Here is a 24948-nt window from a genome sequence, read left to right on the forward strand (position 1 = left end):
TTTCAAAATCCTACACGTGCAGGATCTACCTTTGCATTAAAGGCTGCACTTTTGTCATTAAAATATTTTCATATAATGGAAACACAAAAAGCTTCTACGCAGGACATTCCTATTTAGCAGCATGTTTAGAGGTCCAACATGCAGCTCATTCCATAGCTGTAGACCTAACTCACAAACTTTCCTTAATAGCCTAAAAAATGTTTTCTTATCTCAGATGCCACCAAAATAGGGGGATGCATTGTATCATTGTAAAAAAGCAATTGCAATTGAAAAGTTATTTTTATTCTGAGTTGATTCACTATGGACACGTATGCACTTTTCCATTCACACCATCCCCAGGCCTGGAAAACATTTAACACTTTAAGATGTCAAGCTGTTTTCATGATGGTTTCATCTGACTATTGTATACAAACTCTTACCGGTTTGTCTGCCTCTATGTACTCCCTGCATGAAGTTCACATTTTAGCAAGATTTAAACTGCGATTATTCACATGGTCATTTTATCCCCGAGTAGTTAAATGTAACCCACGAATCAAATGAGACAATCCTGTTAATTGTGTCACGCCTTTCAACGGCACTCTCCTTCCCCGCCTCCTGTGCTATCCTGAAGGAAGCGATTATAAACGACACAACACATACTGTGACCACAATTAGGTGACTATCGTAACTAGAATTAAATAACCACAATGAGGTGACTAATTTGAAAAAACATTTCCTAGGGGCTCACAACTTACTTGGTTTTGAGGGGAAAAAAAAAAAAAAAGTTATCTTAAAAAGTACTCTTCTGGCTCCTCCATAGTTATCAACCTGTCTGTGTGTGCACGGCGCCAGAGGAGGACACGCTTTGCTGCTGCTGAATGAGACAGTGTGTGGTGGGGATAATTGTGTGCCACAAAAGATTCAGTGGTTGTATGAGCTCATAATTTATATTTTGGGGGTAAAAAAAAAAAAAAAGACCCGCCCCTGTCGGCGGCACTGTGCATCTATGAGTAACTTTAGTGTTGTTTTTTTTAATAAAAGTCCTCTGCTTTCATGTTTTTATTGGAGGGGCAGACAAATGCACTTATTCAAAATATGGAGGGGGCGTAGCTTTCAGGGGGTGGACACAGCCCCCCCCCCGTGTCCACCCCCTGAAAGCTACGTCCTTGAATGTAAGTAATGGGGGACAAATCCACAATCTGCAAAGCAACATGATGCCACAGCAGTGTGACTTTGAAAATTTAAGGAGTTATTTAAAGTGATCTATTTTCATTACTGTGCCAGTGTTATTAGTGCAATTTTTCCTGTGTCATCTAAAAGACGAGTGTACACAAAAACGAGAACACAGTAGCTTGCCACAAGAAAGTAGTAGTAGTAGTATTTGGATTTTTATTGCCTGTACTGTAGTTAAAAACAAATACTTTGACAGGAAATGGTTATCCGCTAGTTTCTGTAAAATCACTGTATTTGGTTGTTGCCCTCCTAACAGCCATTTTCTCTAAACTGCAAAAGCAGTCTTCAGCGGCACAGCAATGAAAATGGCACCAGCAAACACTGGATTTACTAATGAAATAGAATGTAATTTGCTTTTAATAATTCCTCAAAAGTCATGTTGCTTTGACAGAAATATGGAGTGAGGTTTTGCACTGAATGCAGATTGTGAATTTATCCCCCATTACTTGCATTGAACTCCTGATGGAGGTATGGTGCGTGATGGGGTGAGTAAAAAAACATCTGAACTATGCCATTAAGTCACAGTGCACCAGATTTATATTGTCTTTTTATGAATAAAAAAAAAAAAAGTTTCACTGTTAAATTGATCGAATTAAAACAATTTTACTCCCTTGGGTCAACTAAGAATTCCAGAATCCTACTGCATAAACTCCTGATTTACCTTGAAGGCTCAACATTCATGTTTTGTTTTTCCATTGCAATGAATACACCAATGCTGTCACATTGTTAAAAAGTAAAGCACCGTCATAAGTTCACAGAATGAATGGCTTTGGCAACCATGACCTGTACTTATTTAAAAACGCTCAGCTCTCCTGGGGCAGACTGGTGGTGTAGAGATAGGAGACAGTTCCTGCCTGGATCTGGAAGGTCTGGCCCTGGATGTGGTGGCTGCTGATCTGCTCGCTGGTCTGGCTGATGGATATAGGCTGGTTGCTCTGACTGTTGATATGAATGGCCTGTTGCTCCCGCCCCGCCGGCCTCTGGGTGGACCGGGGCTCCGGAGCCAGCGGAGCCAGCGGCTCCACCGGCTGATGCATCACCTGCAAGTGAGGCACCGTCCTCTGGAGCGGCTGCGGGGGCCCATGGTGTGCCTGGAGGTGCTCCATCGCCTCTTTGCTCAGGGTGATGACGTGCATCTGCTCGGGCTGGCCGTCCAACACGCTGATAGTCTGGATCTGCGGGGCCTGGTCAGTCACCAAGGTGACGTTCTGCACGTGTCCCGAGGGCTGGGCCATGAGCGTGAGCCGGGGGTGGGTCGCATCCGCCGCCTCGCCCTCCGAGGTGATGATGCTGATCTCCTGTTCCTGGCTGCCGACAAAGTTCAAGTTGTCCACCCCGCCCGCCACCACCAGCTGGATCTCCTGTTCCGAGCTGGACGGCAGCTGGTACTGCTGCAGCTGCAGGATGTTGCGCACCTCCTCCGACGGGGCCTCGGCGACTCTCTCCTTGTTGTGCGTCTTGGCGTGGGCTTTCAGGTTGTCCAGGCGGGTGAAGGAGAGGCTGCAGAAGGAGCAGGTAAAGGGCTTCTTCCCTGAATGGGAGGTGACATGCCTCCTCCTGGCGCTGGGGTCGGAGAAGGACTTCTTACAGACGTGGCAGTCGTACGGCTTTTCACCTCTGACAAACGGGAATTTAATTTAATTTACACCCATTTCAATTGAATTACAATTTGAAAAAAAAAAAAAAAAAAAAGTACAAATGGGTTGCTCATCAATTCAAGAGGTGAAACAGATGATCAGAATGAGAGCTTAGTGATGCATCACTCAAAGCTTTCTAATATGTGCCATTTTACAGCTTCACCAAAACGTGATTCAGACTGCTGGGTCATTCAACGTCTCAGATTTACCAAAATTGTAACTACACTCGCTGACCATAAGTAATAGGACAGTGACACATTTTCTGTTGTGACTGTCCAGTACAGATTGTCGGCTTCGACTTTAGAGCATTTACATGGCCAGTGTTGTCATAACAACGACCCCTTTCATGCATAGACACAGATACACTTTGTATGAAGTGACTTTCTGAAGTCTCTGACCCCACGTTCTCTTGTTTAAGACCACAACAAAACCTCTTTGAATTTCAGTGTAAATTCAGCTGAAAATAACTTCATTTACAAAATGAGCTGTTGGTGAACACAATCAAGGCATGTGCATGGGCAATGTGGGAATTATCAATGTGTTATTTCCATAGAAGCTTCTGACGTCAATGAGTATGTCAAAACTACTGTTTAAGCTATTAATGCGCATCGCCTGCATTTCTGGTTTGATTTAGTTACAATTTAAAAAGGGGACTACGCATGAAAAGGGTTATTAATTCAAAGTTATGACACAAATATTCAGGTAGAAATTGCCAAATTGAACCCTACAATTTTATATTCTATAATTTCTTATCACCGGCACTGTGTGTGCAACAGTTAATCAACAGGTAAATCAATTGTAAAAAAATAACAGTTAATAATTAGTCGCAGGCGCAGCACTAAATGAGTCCGGCCAAAAGTTCAACCCTCACCTGTGAATCCTGATGTGCGTCTGCAGCGTGCTCTTGGCTGTAAAACACTTTCCACAGATCTCGCATGTGAACGGCTTCTCACCTGAAACAAATAGAAGAAATGTTTTCCCCATTTACCACAAAAACATCATAAACTGACTGACTGTTGAGCACTGTTTCTTTTTACCTGTGTGAGTTCTCAGGTGCTTCTTTAACTGGGCTGTATCCATGAACTTGTGGTGGCACAGAGCACATTCCGGCAAAGATTTACCTTCATTTAAAGAAAAAAGAAAACAGGTGCTAAGAGCTGTACTCTTGGTTTACAATAACTACAGTCCAGCTCCTCGTACAGTAATATGATTCTCACCAGTATGAAGCCTGGAATGACTTTTAAGTTGCCTCTTCTGCGTGAAGGTCTTTCCACACTTATCGCAGCTGAAAGACTTATGTTCTAAGAACGAGAAAGAAAGACAAACGAGTATTGAAGATGTGTATCATCAGGAGAGAAACCACAGCGCGTTAAATAAGTCTTGAAAGTGAAAGACAGCTATTGAGTTTACGGGGCAATTACTTTGGCATTGGTGATATGGATACCCGTTTTTCATCAAATAAAGAATAAATGAGTTTGCTCAGGTTCCCTTTGTCTCAAGATCTGAAGCCGTGCGCCAGTGGGACAAATATGCAACAATGGAAGAAATATGAACACCTTTTCAGGGTCCTGTAAGCATTCACAAAATGTCAACTAATACATATTACAACATTTTATTGGCATTAAATGAAGTTCAAAATGTTAAGGTACGGGTCATAGAATGCTGTTTTTTTTGTGAATCTTATCAAGGAACTTCTTGTGAAACCGGACAGGGTAGTGGATGATCCTTGACAGTGTTTTCGTTTTTGAAATACCCTCACTGGAGAGGGACCAAAACACAACAGTGTTTTTTTAGCATCCTAGAGAGTCCCATAAATCAAACCGATTCTTGTGTGACATTTACTTTATTTATTTTCGATGTGTAGAGATATCCTGACTACAGGTATGACACATTTATCAGCTCTCAGACCTTTTGATATGATTTTATGTGCAAGCCGTCCCATACAGATTGGCTCTGTTTTCCCACCTTTATTTTGTTGGTGCTAAATCTAAACGTGGAACATTTGAAACACTTTTGCAGGAAAATATATTTTACACAAGAATCTGTTACATTTATTGGAGACCCTAAGGATACAAAAAAAAATACTAAAATGTTTGTGTTTTGTTCTACCTCCAGTGGGGCTCAAAATCTGAAGGTCCCTCCTGCTAGCCTAAAAGATAATTATGCAAAAAGCAGTTTAAGCAGCCAGATGACACACAGAGTGGCAGGACCCTGTGGGGAGGCTGATGACCAGCATTAGACACTACAACATGGCCACCAACATAATGTGTTTCTTACCTTCATGGAGGTTCATGTGCTCCTGCAAGGAGTGCTTGGTGGACAGGGCCTTGGAGCAGACGGTGCAGACGAACGGCTTCTCCCCCGTGTGCATACGCTGGTGGACCAGCAGAGTGTGCTTCTGGGTGAAGCCCTTCCCACACACAGGGCAGCGGAAAGGCTTCTCTCCTGGGGAAGAATTTAGGAATGGAATCGATGAAATATTTATTTTAATGTAGATTATTATTTTTTTTAATAGTAGGTCTGATCATTAAGGGCGGGTGTGGTGCCGACACTGGTGCCTTGACTTTGTAGCGTGTTCCAAAACTGGTTTAACGTAAAAACATCACCTTCTCACTGACGAGATTAACTAAAATGAATTTGGCGACTAATAAAGTGTTACCTTATCCTACATAGATATTGAAAGTTGGCATTAAATAATCTCTTGAACTTTGCACATCCTACTCTGCTGCCAAGTTATAGCAGGTAGAGGTGGTGGAGATCTTGTTGTATAAAAATGCGTCAGAAAGAAGGATCTTTTTTTTTTCTTCTAGGCAATATGGCTGTTCTATCACGTTGCATCACCTCTCGAACATCGCATTTAAAATTGTTGACGGAGTAGCGAGCAGCGTCCCCGGCCACAAACACCAACACGGACTCCTAAAAGCCGCGGGGTTGACCCCTCGTCCGGACCGGCCGTTCACCTGTGTGCGTCCTCTGATGGATCTTGAGGAACAGGTGGTTTTTGAACACCTTCCCGCAGTCCTCGCAGCGAGCCTCGGTGTTGGGGTACTTCCTCTTCCTCCCGGGCCGCCCGGCCTCCCTACTTCCCGCCGGCTCGTTCCCCACCTTGTAGCCCTTGTATTTTGACGGCGGCCTGATTTTCCTCTTGCTCTGCCGGCTGCGCTCCACTTTAGCTTCGTACTCTGCGTCGTCCGCTGAGTCTTTGCGACGCGGGGCGGCCGGGAAATCCGTCCCGTCACCGCCCTCCGTGTCGGAATGGTCCGTGACACGCCCGTCGTTCGAAACGTCACCTGCCGACCTCCACTTCTCCGCCCGCGGTTCCCCCATCGCCGGCCCCGGGGCGTTGGCGTTCTTCCTGGGGCGCCCCCGCTTGCGTTTGGGCTGGCTTACCTCCGCCCGGACCTTGTCGCCCTCGGCCACCGCGGCGGAACCGGCGTTGCCGAGCTCGGCGAGGGCCTCCACCAGGTCACCCACCTCCAGCAGCCGGGCCGTGACCAGGAGCTGCTCGCCGGCGCCCGCCTCCACGGACAGCCGGGCGCTGTAGACGAACTCCAGCACGGCGGCGAAGGTTTCGGCCGCCATGCCGTCCAGTCTGTAGGTGGACCGGCCGATCTGCTCCTCCGCCGTGAACATGGAGGAGAAGTAGTCGCTGCTCGCCGCCAGGAGCGCCTTGTGCGCCTTGAAGTGCGCGTCCTCCACGATCAGCGTGATGTCACACAGGAGCTCCCTCTTCCTCAGCCTGGCGAACTTGCTCAGGATGCCGTCCTTGTGCGACTGCGAGCAGAGAGCCATGGCCGGAGGGGTGGCGCTGGATGTTGGGCGGGTCATTTCCCCCCTCGCCCCCTCCCCAGGCACACTGTTTTGGGGGAGAGAGAAAAGCAAATGTCGATGTGAGAGGCAGGTCATGGAGAACACACAGGGAAGCGTTTAAACGTAACGAGGTAAGGGAAGGTCACCAGAGAGAATTAGATACTATAACATAATAAAACACCACACGACTACGCAAGGAAAGGTGCATTTAAGGACATAAAACCTGAGTTTGTTGTCTACAAATGTTTTCGCTTATTTGAGGCTTTTGCTGGTGAAGTATTTCCTTCCGTCCAACTCGAAGATGATTGAGAATATTTATGTATTTTGGGGGGTGGGGGGGGGGTTCATTGTTTAGAGAGCTACTATACCCTCCAAACAATGAAAATAAAAACGTATTGTTTGAAAGTCCGCCCCGACTCGGGGCGTCTGTGATAAATATGAATAATAATACAATTCGGAGGCTGGAAAGTTGAACTGTTGTGAAGTGCCTCCCCCTGTAAGCTCCGCAGGAGCAAGCTTAGCAGGAGGACGCCATGTCTGCACGACGACGAGAACGAGAAGCCAGAGCGACGAGCTCCGTTCTCTTCAAACGTTGCGGGGTGTTCCAGACGGACGAACCGCCGACCGAACAACCGCCGGTGAGCGCGGGTCGTGCCGAGTTTTCCGGACCTTACCGTCGCCCCGTGCGTCCGGTTCACGCGGAGGACGCGGCGCGCCGACCGGGTCAACACCGCGAGAGGTTGCGGTCGCCGCAGCAAGATCGGCTGCGCGGCGACGGGTTATCGCGAGAGGTGTCGCCCCCCCCCCCCTCCCCGAGAGCGGCTGCGGAGACGGGTTATCGCGAGAGGTGTCGGCTCCCACGAGCAAACTAGCCGAGCACGCTGCTTCGAAGGAAACCCCAGAGGGGGCGTTTATGGTCGAAGGAAATCAATAAAGAGCCGCAGCATCACAGGGATCGGGAGATCAACATAGTGTTGGTGTTGTGAGAAATAGAGGATGAAAACAGTCAAGGTAGTCGTGGTCGGAGCAGGTGTCGTCGGCTTCTCCACCGCCGTCTGCATCGCGGAGTCGCTGCCCTCCTGCTCCGTCACTCTCATCGCCGACAAATTCAGCCCGCACACCACCAGCGACGGGGCCGCCGGGATTCTGTTCGCCGCGCAATTTCCAGGTACTTCTGTCGCAAAACCAATTTTCTGGAAAAAAAAACAAAAAAAACCCCAACCGTGGCTCTTCCCACGTCGTACTCTGTGTAAATAATAACCTTACTTTCTAAATTTGCTCCTAAGATTACACATCGGTGAACTGAGTGGACTTTTCGGTATTTTCCATTCAGATATTCCCCTGGAGCGACAGAGATGCTGGTTCGAGGACTCGTTTGAGCACTTACTGGCCATTGCTCAATCTGAGCAGTCACCAGAAGCTGGAGTAGTGCTGAGTTCAGGGTAAAGAAAAGTAAAAAGAAAAAAAAACAGCCAGGTCACGTCAAGGCATGTTCCGGGGACTTTTGATAAGCATATTTTATTCTGCAGTTGGCAGATTTTCAAGGAGGTTCCCGCTGAGGAGGAGCCTTACTGGTCAAAGTTAGTGCTCGGCTTTCGGCTTATGAGCGACCGGGAGCTGAAGAGGTTTCCGGATCATGTGTTCGGACAAGCCTTCACCACCATCAAGTGTGAATGTTCCTCCTACCTGCCGTGGCTGGAGAGGAGGTGAACACCTGGCTCTGCCCTGAGAAATTTCATAAATCAATAATACATTTATCACTTTATCATTTTCTGTCGTTCAGCAGAATCCAAGATTTTCTAATAAAAAAATTTACAAATATATGGATAATTATAAATTTAAAACTTCTACATCTGCATATTTTCGCATCTGTGTTAAAGTCCTCAAAATGAATGCTTTTCTGAATTGCGATTTCTCTTTTATATTAAAAATAGTTGGGAAAATATGGCGTCATGGAACAAAATCAGTGGCTGCGTTTAAAGTTGCTGAATATGATTTCCGTGGCACAAGTTATTGTCCCTTACAGAAAGGAAAAACATGAATTTCCCATGTAAGTACAGTCAACTCTCCCTGTTTTACGTTAAGATTCACAAAGGCGGGAGGCCTGGTCGAACAGAGGAAAGTCAACGACCTTCAGGAACTCTCCCAAACCTACGACGTCATCGTCAACTGCTCCGGCCTGGGCTCCAGATCCTTGGTGGGGGACAGTCAGGTGTACCCCATCAGGGGCCAGGTCCTGAAGGTCCAGGCCCCCTGGCTCAGCCACTTCATCCGGGAGGGGGATGGGAAGACCTACATCTACCCGGGGATCCACAGCGTCACCGTGGGGGGCACGAAGCAGGAGGACGACTGGCGCCTGGAGGTGGACGGCGGAGACACGGAGGGAATCCTGCGGCGCTGCAGCGAGCTGGAGCCGTCGCTGAGCTGCGCCCCGGTGCTCGGCCAGTGGGTGGGTCTGCGTCCCGGCAGGAGGAACCCTAGAGTGGAAGTGGAGATGGTTCCGCTGGGCGGGCGCCGCGTGCCCGTCGTCCACAACTACGGCCACGGGTCCTGGGGGGTCACCCTGAGCTGGGGCACGGCCCTGGACGCGCTCCGCCTGGTCCGGGAGTGTCTCAGTGGAGCGCCCCCACAGGCCAGACTGTGAGGTGGGGGTTCACAGCCCAACTCTGGCCTTGAGTTTCACCAGCAAATTAGTGCAATGCATTTTGAACATAAAATCACTAAAAAAATCATGATAAAGAAAATCAATTCTACAAATGCAGTTTGTAGAAATGAAGTATATCTGATCTGAATACCACTTTAATTTACTACTGAAAAAAGGGGCAAAGCAATGTGTTAAAGTCAGTATAGATACGTGAAGGTTGAAATGTGAATGTTGCCGTTGACAATATTTAATTAAAATGTTTCCATACAAATGACGTCTACACACGTACTTTATTGCACCAGAATTTCTTCTATTTGTTTATTTGAATAACTAGAAATGAAGTGAATGAAAATCAATAGTTCCAGATGCATCATTGTTAGCATGCCTTCACAGGAAACTCCCAAGCCTGACCGTTAGACAGGGATCAACATTGACTTTTAATGAAGTTTAATTCAAATGCTTCAAACGGTATGGATTATTGCGTTGTTTTCAAAGTTAGTCGTAAAATGCGGCTGCTGCTTTTCAACATGGGCCGGCCGCTCATTGTCCTTTCACCAGCTTTTAACGTCGCTATTGCACTTTGCTTTGTACTGTACAGTCCTTTGTGATCTGATCCCCTCTTGGTTTATTTATCTTTTTAACGACCCGTGGAGAGGAGCAGGTCTTGGGTCACATGTGACCAGGATGAGCCTGCAACTCTGTCCTCTGACACACGCCTGACGCGGGGACCTGTGAAGAGGAGGGGAGAGGATTTGGTACGTCCAATTACAGAATAAATAATTTTTCACTTTCTGATTAATGCCCGATGAATGACTGCACTCACGGCCAAGCGGTGCTGCTTGCGGAGCTGCTGGACTCTCAGCAGGTCCATGACGGAGGCTGTTTTGTCTAAAGGCTGATTCAGCTCAGTGGAGAACATCTCAACCAGAGACTGAGGAATTCCATATCGACCAAACTGCAGCAGGATACAGACGTGAGTCAATGCAAATGGTAATAATAGGAATATTATATACAATTTCAATGATTTAGTGGAAAAACCTACCTTAACACATTTTTTTCCCCCCAAATCACTTAATTTTTCCTGTACTTGTGTTTGTTAAAGCAATGGTGCTTCGCCTTTGCCAATACAAAATTAAGAACTTGAATTAAGTGGCTCATCCTCTAGCAGACCAAACAAGACCTTCCCGCATATTTTGTTTACATTTTAATGTAATAATCCATCTGAAAAATAGGTTGCTTTCCATAAAACCCATTGAACCTACAAAGGACAAGAGATTTAAAATCTCATTTCACCTTGTCAGAGAAGGGCTCGGTCGTCAGGTCGACGCCCTGCAGTTGGAGCTTCTCTTCCAGGACCGACTCAAGGTCCAAAGACTTTGCCTGGATTTTCCTCATTCCCGTCCCCTGCGACTGGTGCGTCTTCGGGTTGTCCACCGCCGCCGGGACTCTAAAATCCTCCACACAGCCAGAGTCCACGGGGGTGCGTGCGCAGGAGACGTCCGTGTCTTTTTCCCCGGGTGATGGCTCAGCGCAGGGGTTTTCAGAGAACCGAGTAGATGCAGGGAGGCCGATTTGCCTTCCTAGGCCTGTATGGCCCGGTTTGAGTGGCGCGGGAGGGGTGACCAAAACACCCTCAGCGTCCGTGCTCCGATCACCAGACGCGGGAATCAACGCTGCGATCGATGGCTGAAAAGGAGGAGAACTTCCCCCCGAAGGCCTCTGAGGATTGCACACGGGCTCCTTGCTCTCCTTCGGCTTGGAGTCCTCAGCATGGTGGAGTTGTGTCTTCAGGTTTCCCGGCTCTCGCCGAAGGCCCCCCAGGGAGACCCAGCGCCCCGGCAGGCCTGGCTCCTCATTAAGGGCCCCCAGCGCCTCGCAGCTCCAACTCCTCACTAGCCTTCTGTGGGCCGGGTTGAGCCTCTTTGGGGTTAGGAGACCCGGGCTTCCCTGGGTGGGTTTTAGGGATTGAAGGATGTGCGGTGGGTGTCCAGGAACACCCTGGAGAACGGTTTTACTGATGGAGGCAGAGTGCAGGATCCGCTGGTGGGAAGGGTGTTCCGGGGACGGAAGGTGGTTGGACTCAAACCCAGAGGAGGACCTGCTGATGGAGGAAGCTGTCTTTTTGTCCCTTCCTGAAATAAACAAGTGCAGTGTGTGCTGGTCATGCATATTTATTTTCAACCTTTTGTACCATCAACTGGATGCCTTTTACCAGTGGAAGGAAAAGGGAGAAAGGCGGTTTTGCGAATGCTGGAAAGGGTAACGGATGCCCAGAAAATGTTTTTTTGTGAAAAGATTAAAAAAAAAAAAAAATGCAATGTTAATGCTCGATGAATAACACATGAATGTCCAGTGAAAAATGAATGGGGAATGAAAGAAAGGAGGTCGGGAAATAAAGAAGCAGGCAAGTCAAGTAAAGCAGTCAGCAATTTATTACTCATACGCCGTGACAGAAGCAGACTTCAGACACGTTGCATTAGGTCATGCACGGCCGGGCCTCCTCCCCAGGTGGAAGAGCTCTTATTGTGCGAGGAGCCCGCATGCTTGCCGGGTTACAAATTAAATATCAATTTTGAAGCCGGGGAAAAGGAACACGCTACGCCATTTGTTTGTCACCAATTTTAATATTTTCCAGGAATAGGAGATCCAACCAATCCAAAAGGGTTTGCGTCGTGCGGCCAAACTGAGCTGCACTCCAGTGAAAAGTGTGACCAAGGCCTGAAAAAGCGAAACCTGTGTCACTTCCATGAGGTGTATTAGTGTTGGCTGACCGTTGACCTTTAGCGATAATCCATCGCTTCGATTTTTATATATATAATTTATTTTTTTTAAGATATCCCCCTCACTATGCTTTGAAAGTGAACTTACAATTATACAAAATGCCATACTTTAACAATTAGAACTAAACCATTCAGTAATATCTTTTTCAATATTCATCTGCATTTTGCAGTCTTCAGGCACATAATAATATCTTGTGCAACATTATAATACAGTTGATCTAGAAAAATATAACACACAAAAACACAGCAGAATCTTGAGAGAAATATACATGTGTAAACCAGGTCGCTCTGACATCATGCTCGTGCCGCACGGCCTCCAGACATTCACAAGAGCCTCCAAACACACGGTAAAGCACAACCCATTATGTTTTAGACAATTTTCTCACACCAATGCAAAGAACCACGATAAGACTGATAAAGTTATGATTGAAGCAAGCTTTCACAGTAAATATAAACCTAAACCTCTGGGGGCATTCTTGTTTTTTTTTTGTTTTTTTGTTTTGTTTTTTTTAAACCTTCTCACGCGTTCGGATCAGCGGTAACCCAAAACCGCCGTGCGCGCGCTTCGCAACTCAACCCTGTTTCGAGTGGAACCGCAAGCAAAGCTACGTGTGAGCCGCACGGCTCTGCCGGGAAGGCGCTCCGAGGCGGCTCGTCCGGTAGAAAACGATGTGAGTAAACTTCGATGGTGGTGGCTGCGAGTGGAGTGACTTCGGCACACCCCCCTGCATCGAGAGCCATGAGAGAGTCGCTCTCGCAAAGAAAGGCAATGGTGTTTCAAATGCACTGGAAGGGATCATTTGATGTTTCGGTGGACAGAATACAGTATGACTGGAGGAAGGGGAAGAAGAAGAAGAAGGAAAAAAAAAAAAAAAAAAGGAGCCAGGAAGATATTTAGCGCCGTAGATAAATGAGAAAACAGCAAAGTCTGTCGGAGGAGAGCATGGAAAGCGGAGGTTTTGTTTTTTTTTGGTGGTTGGTGATGCTCAAGCATGAAGAAGCCAAGGAGTCAAGACCCAGGCGGGTCTCTGGGCGTGAAGGGATGGGGCGGCGGTCACAGGCGGCTCAGGCTGTCATTACCATTCTCCAGGTTCTCGTTGCTCTCGTAGCAGCCCGAGTCCCGCGGGGAATCCCCCAATTGGCCACGCCTGTCCTGGAGCAGCTTCTCCTGGGAGCCTCCGGACTGGCCGCTTCGGTCTGGATCGCTGCTGCCTGCAGGACACGACGCCACCAGCAGGGGGCAGGCGTTACACCGTTGATTTGTGTGTGTGTGTGTGTGTGTGTGTGTGTGAAACTGAACACCCGGCCCCCCCTCTCGCCCCTCCCTTTCCCATGACGTGGGAGAAGCTACGGTGGCCCTCTCTAAAGCCAGTATTTGGTTTGTCCGTTCTGGGCTACTGTAGAAACATGGTGGTGCGACATGGCGGCCTCCGTGGAAGGGGACCTGCTACCCATGTAGATCTAAAGGGCTCATCCAAAGGTAAAGAAAACTAAACAATTATTATTTAGTTATTTCTTATTCGTATTTATGTCTTTTGTTTGTTTAATGAAATTAATAATTCGTTTTTTATGTATTTATAGTTTTTATTCAACTAAATTAGATATTTAATGATAATTCACTTATTCGCTTACTTTACATACTGATGCCTATTATATACTTATGAATATTATATTCCATTTCTACCAAGTCTGCTCCATAAAATTTACACACTGCACATTTAAAACAAACTTTTAACCAACTATTAACTAAAACAATGGCTTTACGGCCTTTTCAAATGAAATAACAAATACAAAACATGGCAAAATGAAGTACCTTTAACAAAGGTGTCCTCAGTGGGACCAGGGGATCATTTTTGAGGCATCTCTTCCGCCACGTTTTCCAAATTTCCAAATCCGAAAATGTGAGCGGCTGACCGGTGACGAGAAAACTCGAAACCCGACCCCGGTGCAAGGTAAACGCACGAGCTGCGCTCCCCCCGTTTGTTTCCCGTTGCGGCTGCACCGCGCCCACGCCGCGTCTCCACCCACCGTCGTACTCCTGCAGCAGCTCCACGGCGGTGAGCAGCACGGCCCGGTGCTGCGCGTCTCTGATGTTCAGCTCGTCCAGGTCCTCCTCCTCCAGCAGCTTGAAGGTGTCCAGGTCCTCGTAGCCGTTGAAGAGGAACGTGGGAAGGTGTTCCTGCGGCGGGAGGAGGAGGAGGAGGAGGAGGAGGAGGAGGAGGAGGAGGAGGAGGAGGAGGAGGAGGAGGTCGCGAAACAAACGCAACGTCACAAAAACTATTCTATTCTAACTATTATGTTGCGCTGGAAGGGCTGTTTTCAACCTGTGGGCCTGCACCCCCCCCCCCCCCCCCCCCCCGGTGGTCCACGAGGGCACCGCCGGCTGAGCTGCCGAACCGTTGGCACAACACTGATTTAAATGATTCTTTTGGCAGCTAGAAATAAATGTTGTGATATTTTTCGTAATGTTTTAAAACTAATTTCAATGTATTTTTTTTTTATATAAACTCAAAAGATGCCGTGTTTGCTGTGTAGCACTCCTTTTCTGGTTAAAACAATCTTGTCAGGAAGCGCCCGCCCCCCCTGCGTTGCGTTACGAAAACATTTTCGAGATTCTGAAGCGGGGCAAAAAAAGGTTGGGAACCGCTGCACTAGAATAAAATATTCAAACAGAAATCTATTTGAAACTTGCACTATTTAATATTGAGAGGCAGTTCTTCATAAATGGTTTGAATAAGAACAATCGGAGGAGTTTAACATGACAGGAGAGTTTCGACCGCAGGCGGCATTTAGGATGGGTTAGGACAGCGGAAAAAGGGTCGTCAACGCTGGTTGTTTCCGTGGTTTCCATGGTTACCTTCAGGTTGATGCGGTCCAGCAGCTCCTCCACCGAGGTGGGTTTGGGCTGACGTCCTCTCCTCCTCCTCCGTGTCTTCTTGGGCTTGGCCTCCTCCTCGCTCAGCACGTCCACGTAGATGAACTTGAAGGTTCCCACTTTGCCGTTCAGCAGCCCCATCCAGGTGCCCATGGGCGGCTTGCTGATGATGTCGATGACGTCTCCGCTCTGAAACACGAGGGAATGTGTGGTTTCAATTGATCCATCTTTTTTACCGTGGCCCGACGGCGATTTTCAGCTTGTGATTATCGATTAATAGTAATTTACAAATAATCACAATAATCAACTACGCCAGCTGTGTTCTGTGTTTTAACTGTTTAACTTAAATTATTTTCTATTTTTATTTATTTCTATTTATCTATTTCTATTTCTGTTTAGTTTTTTAATACAGTAAGTGAGATATGTAATAATAACTTATTTATTTGAGTATTATTATTATTATTATTGGCATTTTTCGGGCTAAAAGTGTCTGGAACACGTCAACCCCTGGAGCTACGGACACGGTTGAGGTCTCGTTAGAACCGGGACGTCTCAGACATCTGGCCGCTTAAGTTTCATCCACATCCATCCACATACGGAGCAGGAATTAGTGAAAAACCCATGACATTTGAGCGGAAGTGGCCGAAGGTTGGCGCATCGCCCACGCGCCGTGGTCGCAGAACCTCCGGTCGGGTGGTGCAGCGAGGCGAGTTTCTGGAGTAAGAGGCTTTGTGACATCATCATCCAACGTGCTATATTACTGCAGGTCGTGGCTACGAACGCACATTCACACCGTGCGAGCCGCGTGGGAGGCCCTGCAGAGACGTTAAGAGGGACAGGTGCTCAAAAAAGTAAATAAATAAAGGGCACATGCTGCTCTGGGCAACCTGTCGACGGGGGGCGGTGCGGGGCCAGGGTTCCTGTTCCCTGTTCCCGTCACACACAAGTGTTTGGTTTGTGTAAACTGTATATGTGTGTGGGTGTGTGTGGCTTATCGTTTGATATTTTATCACTTCTGCCTTTTTCCGAAATACAAACGCATTCTGTTCCATAAAACCCGGCCAACAAACTGTAGGAGTCCAAAACATATTCCGTGTTTGTGTCCTCACACAAACGCTCGCTTGCAGCTCCAGAGCAACGGGTCCAAATCGTGTCCGTTTTATTTTATTCCAAAGGTTTAAAAAGTGGATGAAATGTCTGAGGGACGTGCAGTGTTCAGTCCGTTTGAATGGAACCGTGTTGCTGGGAACTTCCACGCGGCGTGATTTCCTTCCACAGAGACAGCGCGAGGCAGGACTCTGTGGACTCCAGGGAGTAGACAGCCTCCTTCTCTGTGTATGTAATTCCGCGTGTCACCAGGACTCAGCAACCTTGCGCCACCGCGTCATTACATCAGCCGATGCTGCATTCAAAAGAAACTCTGAAAATTGTAACTGATTTTAGATGTAATGCTGAAATGCTGTAAAGCCGAGCAACATCATGAACTGAACTGATGCTATGTTCTGGTACGGGACTCGAAAATTTGAAATTGGTGTCGATAATGGACCCTGTGTATTGCTGCAGCTAGATTTATTATTATTATTATTATTATTATTATTATTATTATTATTATTATTATTATTATTATTAATAATAATAATAATAATAATAATAATAATAATTAATGATAATAAACTAAATGAATAGACAAATAATTTACCACCCCAGCTGGCTTATATTTCTCTTTTGATTGATTAATGAAATTAATGATAAGTGATTTTTCAATGTGTTTATAGTTTTTATTCAAATAATTTAGATATTTAATCATAATAATTTACTTACTTTAATTAGCGCTGCCTATAATAATGTACTACGCCAGCTGGCGTATGTTCTGTCTTTTGATTGTTTAATGAAATCAATAATTAGGGTTTTTTTTTATGTGTTTATAGTTTTTATTCAAATAAAAGAGCTATTTAATGATAATAATTTACTTATTTATTTACTTTACTTTCGGCTGCTTATAATAATGTACTACCCCAGCTAGCTTATGTTTTCTGACTTATCATATATGTTGATGTTAATATTAAATTAAAAAAACCCACAATAATATATTTTACTATAATTATCCAATAATGACCAATACAAATGTCTGAATTTTTGTTGCCGTTATTGAGCGGTGAAGCGCACCTTCAGTTTGAGGGAGTCGGTGTCGTAGGGACTCGGGGTGAAATCCGTGTGCACGTGAGCGCGCCCGCAGAAGGGCCCCCGGTACGGCAGCTCGTCCTCCTCGCCGTCCTCCGACTTGACACTCTCTCTGTTGCTGTTGGACGAGTCGGTGGTGCCGACCGTCTGACCGCCTGGACAGGAGGAGGAGGAGGAGGAGGAGGAGGAGGAGGAGGAGGAGGAGGAGGAGGAGGAGGAGGAGGAGGAGGAGGAGGAGGAGGAGGAGGAGAAGAAGAAGAAGAAGAAGAAGAAGAAGAAGAAGAAGAAGAAGAAGAAGAAGAAGAAGAAGAAGAAGAAGAAGAAGAAGAAGAAGAAGAAGAAGAAGAAGAAGAAGAAGAAGAAGAAGAAGAAGAAGAAGAAGAAGAAGAAGAAGAAGAAGAAGAAGAAGAAGAAGTCAGGGTCTGACTGGAGCGGGACGTTGCGTGTTGAGACTGCGAGCGGGCTTGCGTTCACGCGCCCGTAAACAAGACTCCGGACGTGACTCAACTGGAGATGTTGAATTATTCTGGCGATTGTTTAGGCTAAAGGACCAGAGCACGAGGTTTTCCCACGACTGTGAAAAACAAACTTCATTATATGGAATCAGTTAAGTTCACTGCGAATGTTCCCACATTTGGTGTTTGCGTATTGGGGGATACGTAGATCTCACATGCCCCTTAAACGTGGTGGTTCCCCTTAAAGGAGGCAGATTCTCTTTCTACGTTGGATGTAGAGGCGGATAATCTAAATAATTCCAGCCTTTGAAGAAGTCTGCTTTTGCTTTTCCCCTTTTGTCTCCCAACAGTTCAGCGATTCTGCCAAATATTCTTCTCGTTCTCTGCTCATATTACCGTACGGAGGAGTCTGCAGCAACGCTGCTGGGATTATAACGTCCACTGGAGATCCTTTTCCCATTGTTAGCGAAGCATTCTCATTTTTACTGTTGTATTCAAAACATTTTTTCCCTCCCGGACTGAAGCAGATATTCCTGATGTCGTGTCCTCCCGTAACAAATACCATAAAAACACCAGGAGACTTCAAACTCAATCAAATGTACAACTTGAAACCCTCGTCTGAGACCACCTGGACGTCCTGCGCTGGTGAACCAAACTTTAGACATTTGGCTCCCTGAGGTTTGTTTAAAACAACAAACCAGAAGAATGCTTCATACTTCACACGGCTCCAGCCGGGTCCAGCGCGTGCACACACACACACACACACACACACACACACACACACACACACACACACACACACACACACACACACACACACACACACACACACACACACACACACACACAGACACAGACACACACACACACACACTTACTCATTGAGCTCTGCCCGCTCAGGGAGCTCCTCAGACTCTCCACCGAGCCTCCTGGCTTCAGTTTGGCTTTTTCTGGTGAGTCACAGTCCGTGAGCGGCGACTGAGGGCAGCTTGATGTGCGGCCTGGACTGGACTGAAGAGAGAGAGAGAGAGAGAGAGAGAGAAACTGTCACGACGGCCGGGGAGGTCATGTCGTCCTTGTTTACTCAAACACGTCTTTACAAATCCCAATTAAATCACAGGTTCCCAGAAGAGGAACAGGTCCTCAAAATATCCAAACAAAGACGAAATATAAATAAAATCCCCAAACCGTCAGAAAGGTTAGGGTACTGGTCGGCTTCTGTCAGTGAAGTTTGGAAAAGGAGGGAGTGTAAAACTACCGCATGTTACACTGATATTGACAGCGGGGCACTTTCCAGGTGTGTTTTTGTGTAAATTCTTTAAGTTCCATTTGTGCAGATGTGGAACAAAGCAGTAGTGCAGGTCAGGACGACCACAAAGAGAAAAACAAATAAAAATAAGAATAAATTCAGTTCCAACGGTAAAGTCCAGGTTTTTACGATGGAGCGGGCAGAGGACGGCCGCAACGTGCCTGCTCGGACAGGGAACACTGGTATCTCTTGGAGATTCGCTTCCTCATGGTGTCGCGCACCGACTTCACTTTCTTCCCCAGGGAAATCCGAGACAACGACGGGGACTTGACCGCGTCCCTCACGGCGCCTCCTCCGCCTTTGTTCTAATTGTCGAAAAAAAGAACAGATGGGAAAAAAAAAAGACAGACTTTTATTCCTTCAAAACGCTCTTTTTCGTCCGGTCAAACCCAGCTCTAACATTGTGGAGTATGACTCATTTTTTTTTTATTCAGACAGAGGTTCTCACCAAGCCGTCGCAGTCGCAGTGCGCAGAGTGCAGCGAGCGGTTTGTCAGATCAAATCCTCCGAAACTACAAGTTCTCTGTGAATCACACGGCGCCTCGGTTAGACACGCGGCGGGAAAAACCATCCGCATTCTCACTTCACACCAGCCACGAGCATCTCATCACACATCGGCGTCAAGTCAGTCGAGTCCGGGACGTTTCGGGGACGACTCCGTTTTGCCCCCTTGCCGAGGATTCGGAATGCACAGATCACACTGAGCACCCACACGGAGGCCAAGGACACCTTGCACACAGGGGGAGGGAGCCAAGCAACAACAGGGAGTCAAAACGCCTCAACTGATGGTCTAGCATTAGCGTATTCGTTGGAGTGGATTAGGATGTAATGATCTCCACACATTCAACATCCCTCTGTTTATCAAAAAGGACAAAATAATGTTTTGGAACATCTCTGACAGGTTGGATATGGATAGAGGGCTCTTGTTTTCTCATTGCGTAGTGGAAATTTGTCCGTACTGAGCTTGGAATCACACCCATATAAATATACTGTACATACTAATGATTTCAAGGACAATTCTGATATATTTAACTTCAACCTTTTTAAACTTTTTTCCATCTTTATATCAGGGTCATTGGGATCATTGGGAGTCAACCTGAGTGATTGGCAGAATCCTTTACTGTAATTGAGACTTTCATTTTTTTTTAACTCAGCTGATGTTTCAAAATCACACGTAGTTGCTTTTCATTTGGCTTTTCCAGTCGTTTTGGTGTATATAAGAGGGGTCGCCGAAGAACATGGTCGTGAATGCTCCCAACCACAAGAGTTGACTCCCATTGATAAAAGAACAAGGCTAAGGTAAAAAAAAACAACAAAAAAACATTTAAGGAGTTTTCCTTCAACACCGTGTCACCGAAACATCGACTTTCCAGAAAATCAAACGCACCCCGGGGAGGCTGAGCGGACTCAGCGCTCGGCGTCGCAGCTCCCCGTCCGTCACCGAGCGCGCGATCTTCTGCTCCCTGTCGCCGCCGGCGTCCATCTCCGACAGCGAGGACGCGCTGCAGCTGCCGCCGGCCCCCCCGCCCCCCAGACCCTTGTCCGGGGGCCCGGGACCCCCGCCGGGCTTGCCGAAGGCCCTGAAGAGCTTGTGGCTGCCGCAGGTGTCCAGGCTGCCGGAGGAGGGCGACGTGCTCAGGCTGTCGGAGTCGCGGTCGTAGCAGAGCTGCTCCTGCAGCGCCGCCGCCAGCGACTCCACGGGACACAGCGCGGGCTTCTTCTGCACGTCGGCGTAGAGCGGGGAGCCAGGGTCCGCGTCGGGGGGCCCGTCCGGGGTCAGAGACTCTGAGGGTGGAAGGAACGCCGAGTGGAAATGTTGCAACAAGTATGCGACATCATGGAAGCTTTTTCTTTATAAATGAAACTGACTTGAAAACGAGAAAACAACTGCAAGCACAAAATGCGCTCAGTTCATCCACATATGACGCCGTAGTGGATTGAAGTCGGAACTCGGGAAACTCTGACCCTACCAGTACAGAGGAAACAGCCATTTCAATTAGAATTCCGAGTCCGAATTTTTGCCCGGGGCCCGGCTCTATATAGAAACGACCCGACCAGTCGACGTAAGCGGTGAAACAACATCCCCTCTGCGTAGGTTTTTGATTCGAGAACATAAACTACCTTAGACCAAAGTCGCTCGGTCGTTCTATCTCCTGCACGGATGCTGCGGGGTTCAAAAAGTTTGCCAAACAAACACCGACTGACTGAGGGCGTCCATGTTCACCCGAACAGAGGCGTTGGCAACGCGTCTCGCTCTGAGGTGGGGACCACCGAGTCGGAATGTCAGATTTCCCAGCGTCCGCTGAACGCAGCATCCATTTGAAATGATAAAAGGTACAAACGCAATGTCGACATGTATGATCTCTGATATTCACTGTGTGAAAACTCTGTGATAAAGTGTGGTTAATCGTACATCATCATCAGCGGTGGCGTCGGGAAGGGGAACACACGTCACGTTACCTTCTGATCCCGGCTTCTTGGACTCGTCGATCCTGATCAGCTTCTTCTTCACCTTGCGGGTGGAGTTCACCAGTTTGTGCAGCCGCCGGAACGTCGCGCTCTCCTCCTGCTCGGCGTCTGAAAGGTCGCACGGCTGCGGCAAAGAAGAAGAGCGCTCAGTCCACCGGGGCGTGATGACGACATCCGTTTGACACGGGAACGGCGGGTCCAGTACCGCGCGCTGCACCGACACGGTCGGCGCTTAAAAGCCACCTCCAAGATACTTTGCGTCCTGAGCCCCCAGCCCTCAATCTTTCTCCAAATGGGAAACGGGGGTGGGGACCAGTGCATGTACAACGCTGCTCTGACACCATCAGGCACTGGCGTCAATTGCAGTGAACACAGCGGCCTCTTAAATGAGAGATCTGAAGGTGGGGCTCTTTCTCCTCCACCCGAAAACGATGATAAGAAGGTTCAAATAAGTCACTTAACAGGCCGCATGCGGATGAGCGGTTTGATTTCTCGGTTCGTAGGCGGCTCGGCTCGGACGACCGTAAACAATCGAAAAAAATCGCCGAAAAAGGGTCTGTCACGAGAGCTTTAGGATCTCCGGCTTGGCTGCCTGGAAATGCTGCTGGCGGCGACCGTGGAAGTATTACATAAGGGGGGCGTCGTAGATAAACGGCAAATAGCTCAAAAATACAAAAAATACAGACGTACATTTGAGAAAAAAATACCGATCAACTTTTGTCCTTCGGTCTATGATCATTTCCAGTTTCAAGACCTGTTTTCACAAACATCCCTCCAGTTTCAACTCGGCCGGTTCTTTCAAATGAGAAGGATATTTATGTTGCCTTCGTGCCAGAGAAGCTGCATGTACACGAAACCGCACTCAAAGCCGAGGAGCCACGAGCGACTGCAGCCCCGTACAGACCTTTCTTCTATTTTCTGCACGGCAACGACCACAAAATGCCTCTGACTGTGGGAAAGGAGGATTGTTGAAATTCCCCCTGAAGCCATCCACAGATATGAACATGAGCGGCTCAACCACGCTCGTCCTGTAAAACACGGGCGTAGGGTAAAGCTGCCGTCCATAAATGTGAGCGATATTATAACCCAGAACACATACAACTACACGGGGGGAGCGACGGGCAGAGCAGAAGTCGAATGCGGTCGTAGAATACAGTTTAAAAGGAGGTGAAAAGAAGGAGTTTATAGAAGATGTGGTTCTACATACAGTAATGGCCGTTTTTAAATGAAAATTATTTGAAAGTGATGTTTCCTTTGGTGCTGTTGAGAAGTTTTTACAATCCTACCACATGTTCTTGTCTCTCTTTGAGAATAGTAAATATTGATATTTTAACTGATTGTAATTAAATATTTTTTATATTGTCACTACATATATATATCATATTATTTGACTATTTCTGTGTTGTATTTTTTGTCTATTTGTGTATTGTGCATTTTTTATGACTTTTTTTTATGTATTATTTGTAATCATTTCTTTTTCAGACATTTTAAATGGTAACCATCTGTAGAGAAACGACCCAAAAAAGCCTCACCCTGACAAATGTCTTGTATATGTCAATGTCCCTGGTGGAATAAACTCATTCTCTGATTCTATATATACACAGGACACACCTAAACATGTATGTACGTATATGTGCAAAAACACAGACACCTGTAGGGAGAGATGGCAAGAATGTAGAGAGAGAGAGAGACAGAGGGAGAGAGAGAGAGAGAGCAGAATAGCGAGGCCGGGCAGACAAATATGTAAACCGTGTCCTGGTCCTGAGCCCCCTAATCGCCCCCCGTGCATAAAAGCGCTGTGTGCTGCAGAACCGGCTCCGAGCTGAATCCCCAGGACAATGGGGGAGGAGGGGCGGGGGAGGGGAGGAGGGGGTCAGCGCTTTCACAGAACCTCAATGGGAACGGGAGTCCCGGGCGATGGGGAGAGAGGGCCCGGGCGGCGGGGCTTACTGGGGCCCCGGTTCAGGGCTGGGACACGGACTGTGGCACCGTCAACAGCCCAGCGGCCCCTGGCACGCCTCATCCGTGTATGTGTGTGTGTGTGTGTGTGTGTGTGTGTGTGTGTGTGTGTGTGTGTGTGTGTTTGTTTGTTTGTTTGTTTGTTTGTTTTTGTGTGTGTGTGTGTGTGTGTGTGTGTGTCATGGCCAAAGCCGTGATTCAGCAGCAACAACAACAACAACAACAACAACGCCGACGCCACACACTCACGTTGCAGCCGAACGGGTCGCTGGCGGTGGGGCCGCACGGCTCGCTCCACTCCACGGGCTCCGGAGCCCCGCAGCTCTGACGGTTCTGGCTTTCAAACTCCTTCAGCTGAGCAGCGAGCGGAGGTGGAGGGGGGGGGGGGGGGGGGGGAGGGAGAGAGAGAGGGAGGGAGGGAGGTAAGGGGGAGAGAGAGAGAGAGAGAGAGAGAGATAGAATGTCCCTGTCAGCACAGGACACAGAAACACATTGTCGGGGTTAGATAACGCACCAAAGACCCTGGAACAGGTGACACGAGTGGTGGAAAAATGCTGTCTCACACACACAGACACACACACACACACACACACACACACACACACACACACACACACACACACACACACACACACACACACACACACACACACACACACACACACAGCTATGTGTGAATCAGTGTAGTAAACATAGATAATCATACATTATATTATAAATAGGGCTGAACCAGTTATAAACTTGTATAGTCTCTATATTATATATAATATTATAAAGGTTATTACTGAACCTTATTTCCTGTTTTAAAATTGTGCATTTTTTCCTTTTTAAGTTGTAATAAATGTTACTCGGAATCTCGAGGTTGACATTTTTAAAATGACGGATGAAAATATTTTAGATATCTGGCTGTGGGTGGAAAAATGCACAAATCGCCACAAATTCCTCGTGCATGAAAACGCACTCTAGTGAATAAACACATTCTGATCCCCAATCTCGGCCAGCGCGTCACCTTCCGAGAATTCCAACATTTTGCATCACTCAGTTTGTTATTCGCCCAATTCGCCAATCTATTTGAAAAAAAAAAGTATAATTCCACACGACGCCGCGTGAAGGAGAGGATTCTGGGAGGCGCGAGGTCGTACCCGAGCCAGCGCCTCCTCCACGGAGATCATGTTCTCCTTCACCATCATCATCAGCTGGATGCGTTCTTCATCGCTCATCGTGATCTCACTGGCCACGAAACCGACGTCATCGCCTGCTGAGGGAGGAAAAAAAAAAAAGCGGCTTCCAAACAGGACCACGACAGCCTGATGGGTGCATTCTTGCCGGGGAAGGCGGACCCCGCCACCAATAATGAAAACAGCATACACGCACGATTAAAAATACATGGAATAACTGTTTCTTATAAGGTGCCAGCGAAATAAAGTATTAAATATGAGATTAAAAAAAATAAAATAATCTTATGGATTACCACTTTAAAGTTAATACACATGGTAAATAATGTAGCTCATGGTAAAAAAAAAACCTAAACTCTCTCAAAATTATTTAAAGGGAATTGGAGCCCTCAGCAGACAGTTTTCCAAGGCAGTATTATGTTTACTGTGATGCCATTTTAAA

At 47.2% G+C, this 24948-nt stretch overlaps 3 protein-coding genes across 4 annotated transcripts in view; 1 reads left to right on the plus strand and 2 right to left on the minus strand.

The window, feature by feature from the left end:
- Window positions 1-1150: 1150 nt before the first annotated feature.
- Window positions 1151-7405, minus strand: zbtb24 (zinc finger and BTB domain containing 24). The gene is made up of 7 exons (XM_080011834.1): window positions 7334-7405; window positions 5810-6705; window positions 5127-5294; window positions 4067-4150; window positions 3887-3970; window positions 3721-3802; window positions 1151-2829 (listed from the first exon to the last, which is right to left on the minus strand). The coding sequence occupies exons 2-7, from the start codon at window positions 6675-6677 to the stop codon at window positions 2016-2018; spliced, it is 2100 nt and encodes a 699-aa protein (XP_079867960.1). The 5' UTR covers window positions 6678-6705; window positions 7334-7405; the 3' UTR covers window positions 1151-2015.
- Window positions 7406-7544: 139 nt separating this feature from the next.
- ddo (D-aspartate oxidase) lies at window positions 7545-9534 on the plus strand. Its single transcript, XM_080012410.1, has 4 exons — window positions 7545-7827; window positions 7993-8101; window positions 8189-8365; window positions 8745-9534. Exons 1-4 carry the CDS (start codon window positions 7656-7658, stop codon window positions 9301-9303), a joined length of 1017 nt encoding a protein of 338 aa, XP_079868536.1. The 5' UTR covers window positions 7545-7655; the 3' UTR covers window positions 9304-9534.
- A 163-nt stretch (window positions 9535-9697) lies between these two features.
- The window catches only part of sash1b (SAM and SH3 domain containing 1b), a gene marked incomplete at its 5' end in the record, with an annotated part of 68316 nt that continues 53065 nt past the window's right edge, over window positions 9698-24948 (minus strand). For both annotated transcript variants that reach the window (XM_080011746.1, XM_080011747.1), the window contains 14 exons: window positions 9698-10032; window positions 10127-10258; window positions 10597-11435; window positions 13164-13295; window positions 14112-14262; window positions 14941-15147; window positions 17125-17294; window positions 18473-18605; window positions 19065-19208; window positions 19352-19426; window positions 20291-20688; window positions 21364-21496; window positions 23581-23685; window positions 24474-24589. In XM_080011746.1, the coding sequence (XP_079867872.1) occupies window positions 9973-10032; window positions 10127-10258; window positions 10597-11435; window positions 13164-13295; window positions 14112-14262; window positions 14941-15147; window positions 17125-17294; window positions 18473-18605; window positions 19065-19208; window positions 19352-19426; window positions 20291-20688; window positions 21364-21496; window positions 23581-23685; window positions 24474-24589 (2795 nt within the window). In that variant the 3' untranslated portion in view covers window positions 9698-9972. The remainder of the gene's footprint in view (window positions 10033-10126; window positions 10259-10596; window positions 11436-13163; window positions 13296-14111; window positions 14263-14940; window positions 15148-17124; window positions 17295-18472; window positions 18606-19064; window positions 19209-19351; window positions 19427-20290; window positions 20689-21363; window positions 21497-23580; window positions 23686-24473; window positions 24590-24948) is intronic.

The sequence above is a fragment of the Zeus faber genome, assembly GCF_960531495.2.
Source record: "Zeus faber genome assembly, chromosome: 13".
Classification (NCBI taxonomy): Eukaryota; Metazoa; Chordata; class Actinopteri; order Zeiformes; family Zeidae; genus Zeus; species Zeus faber.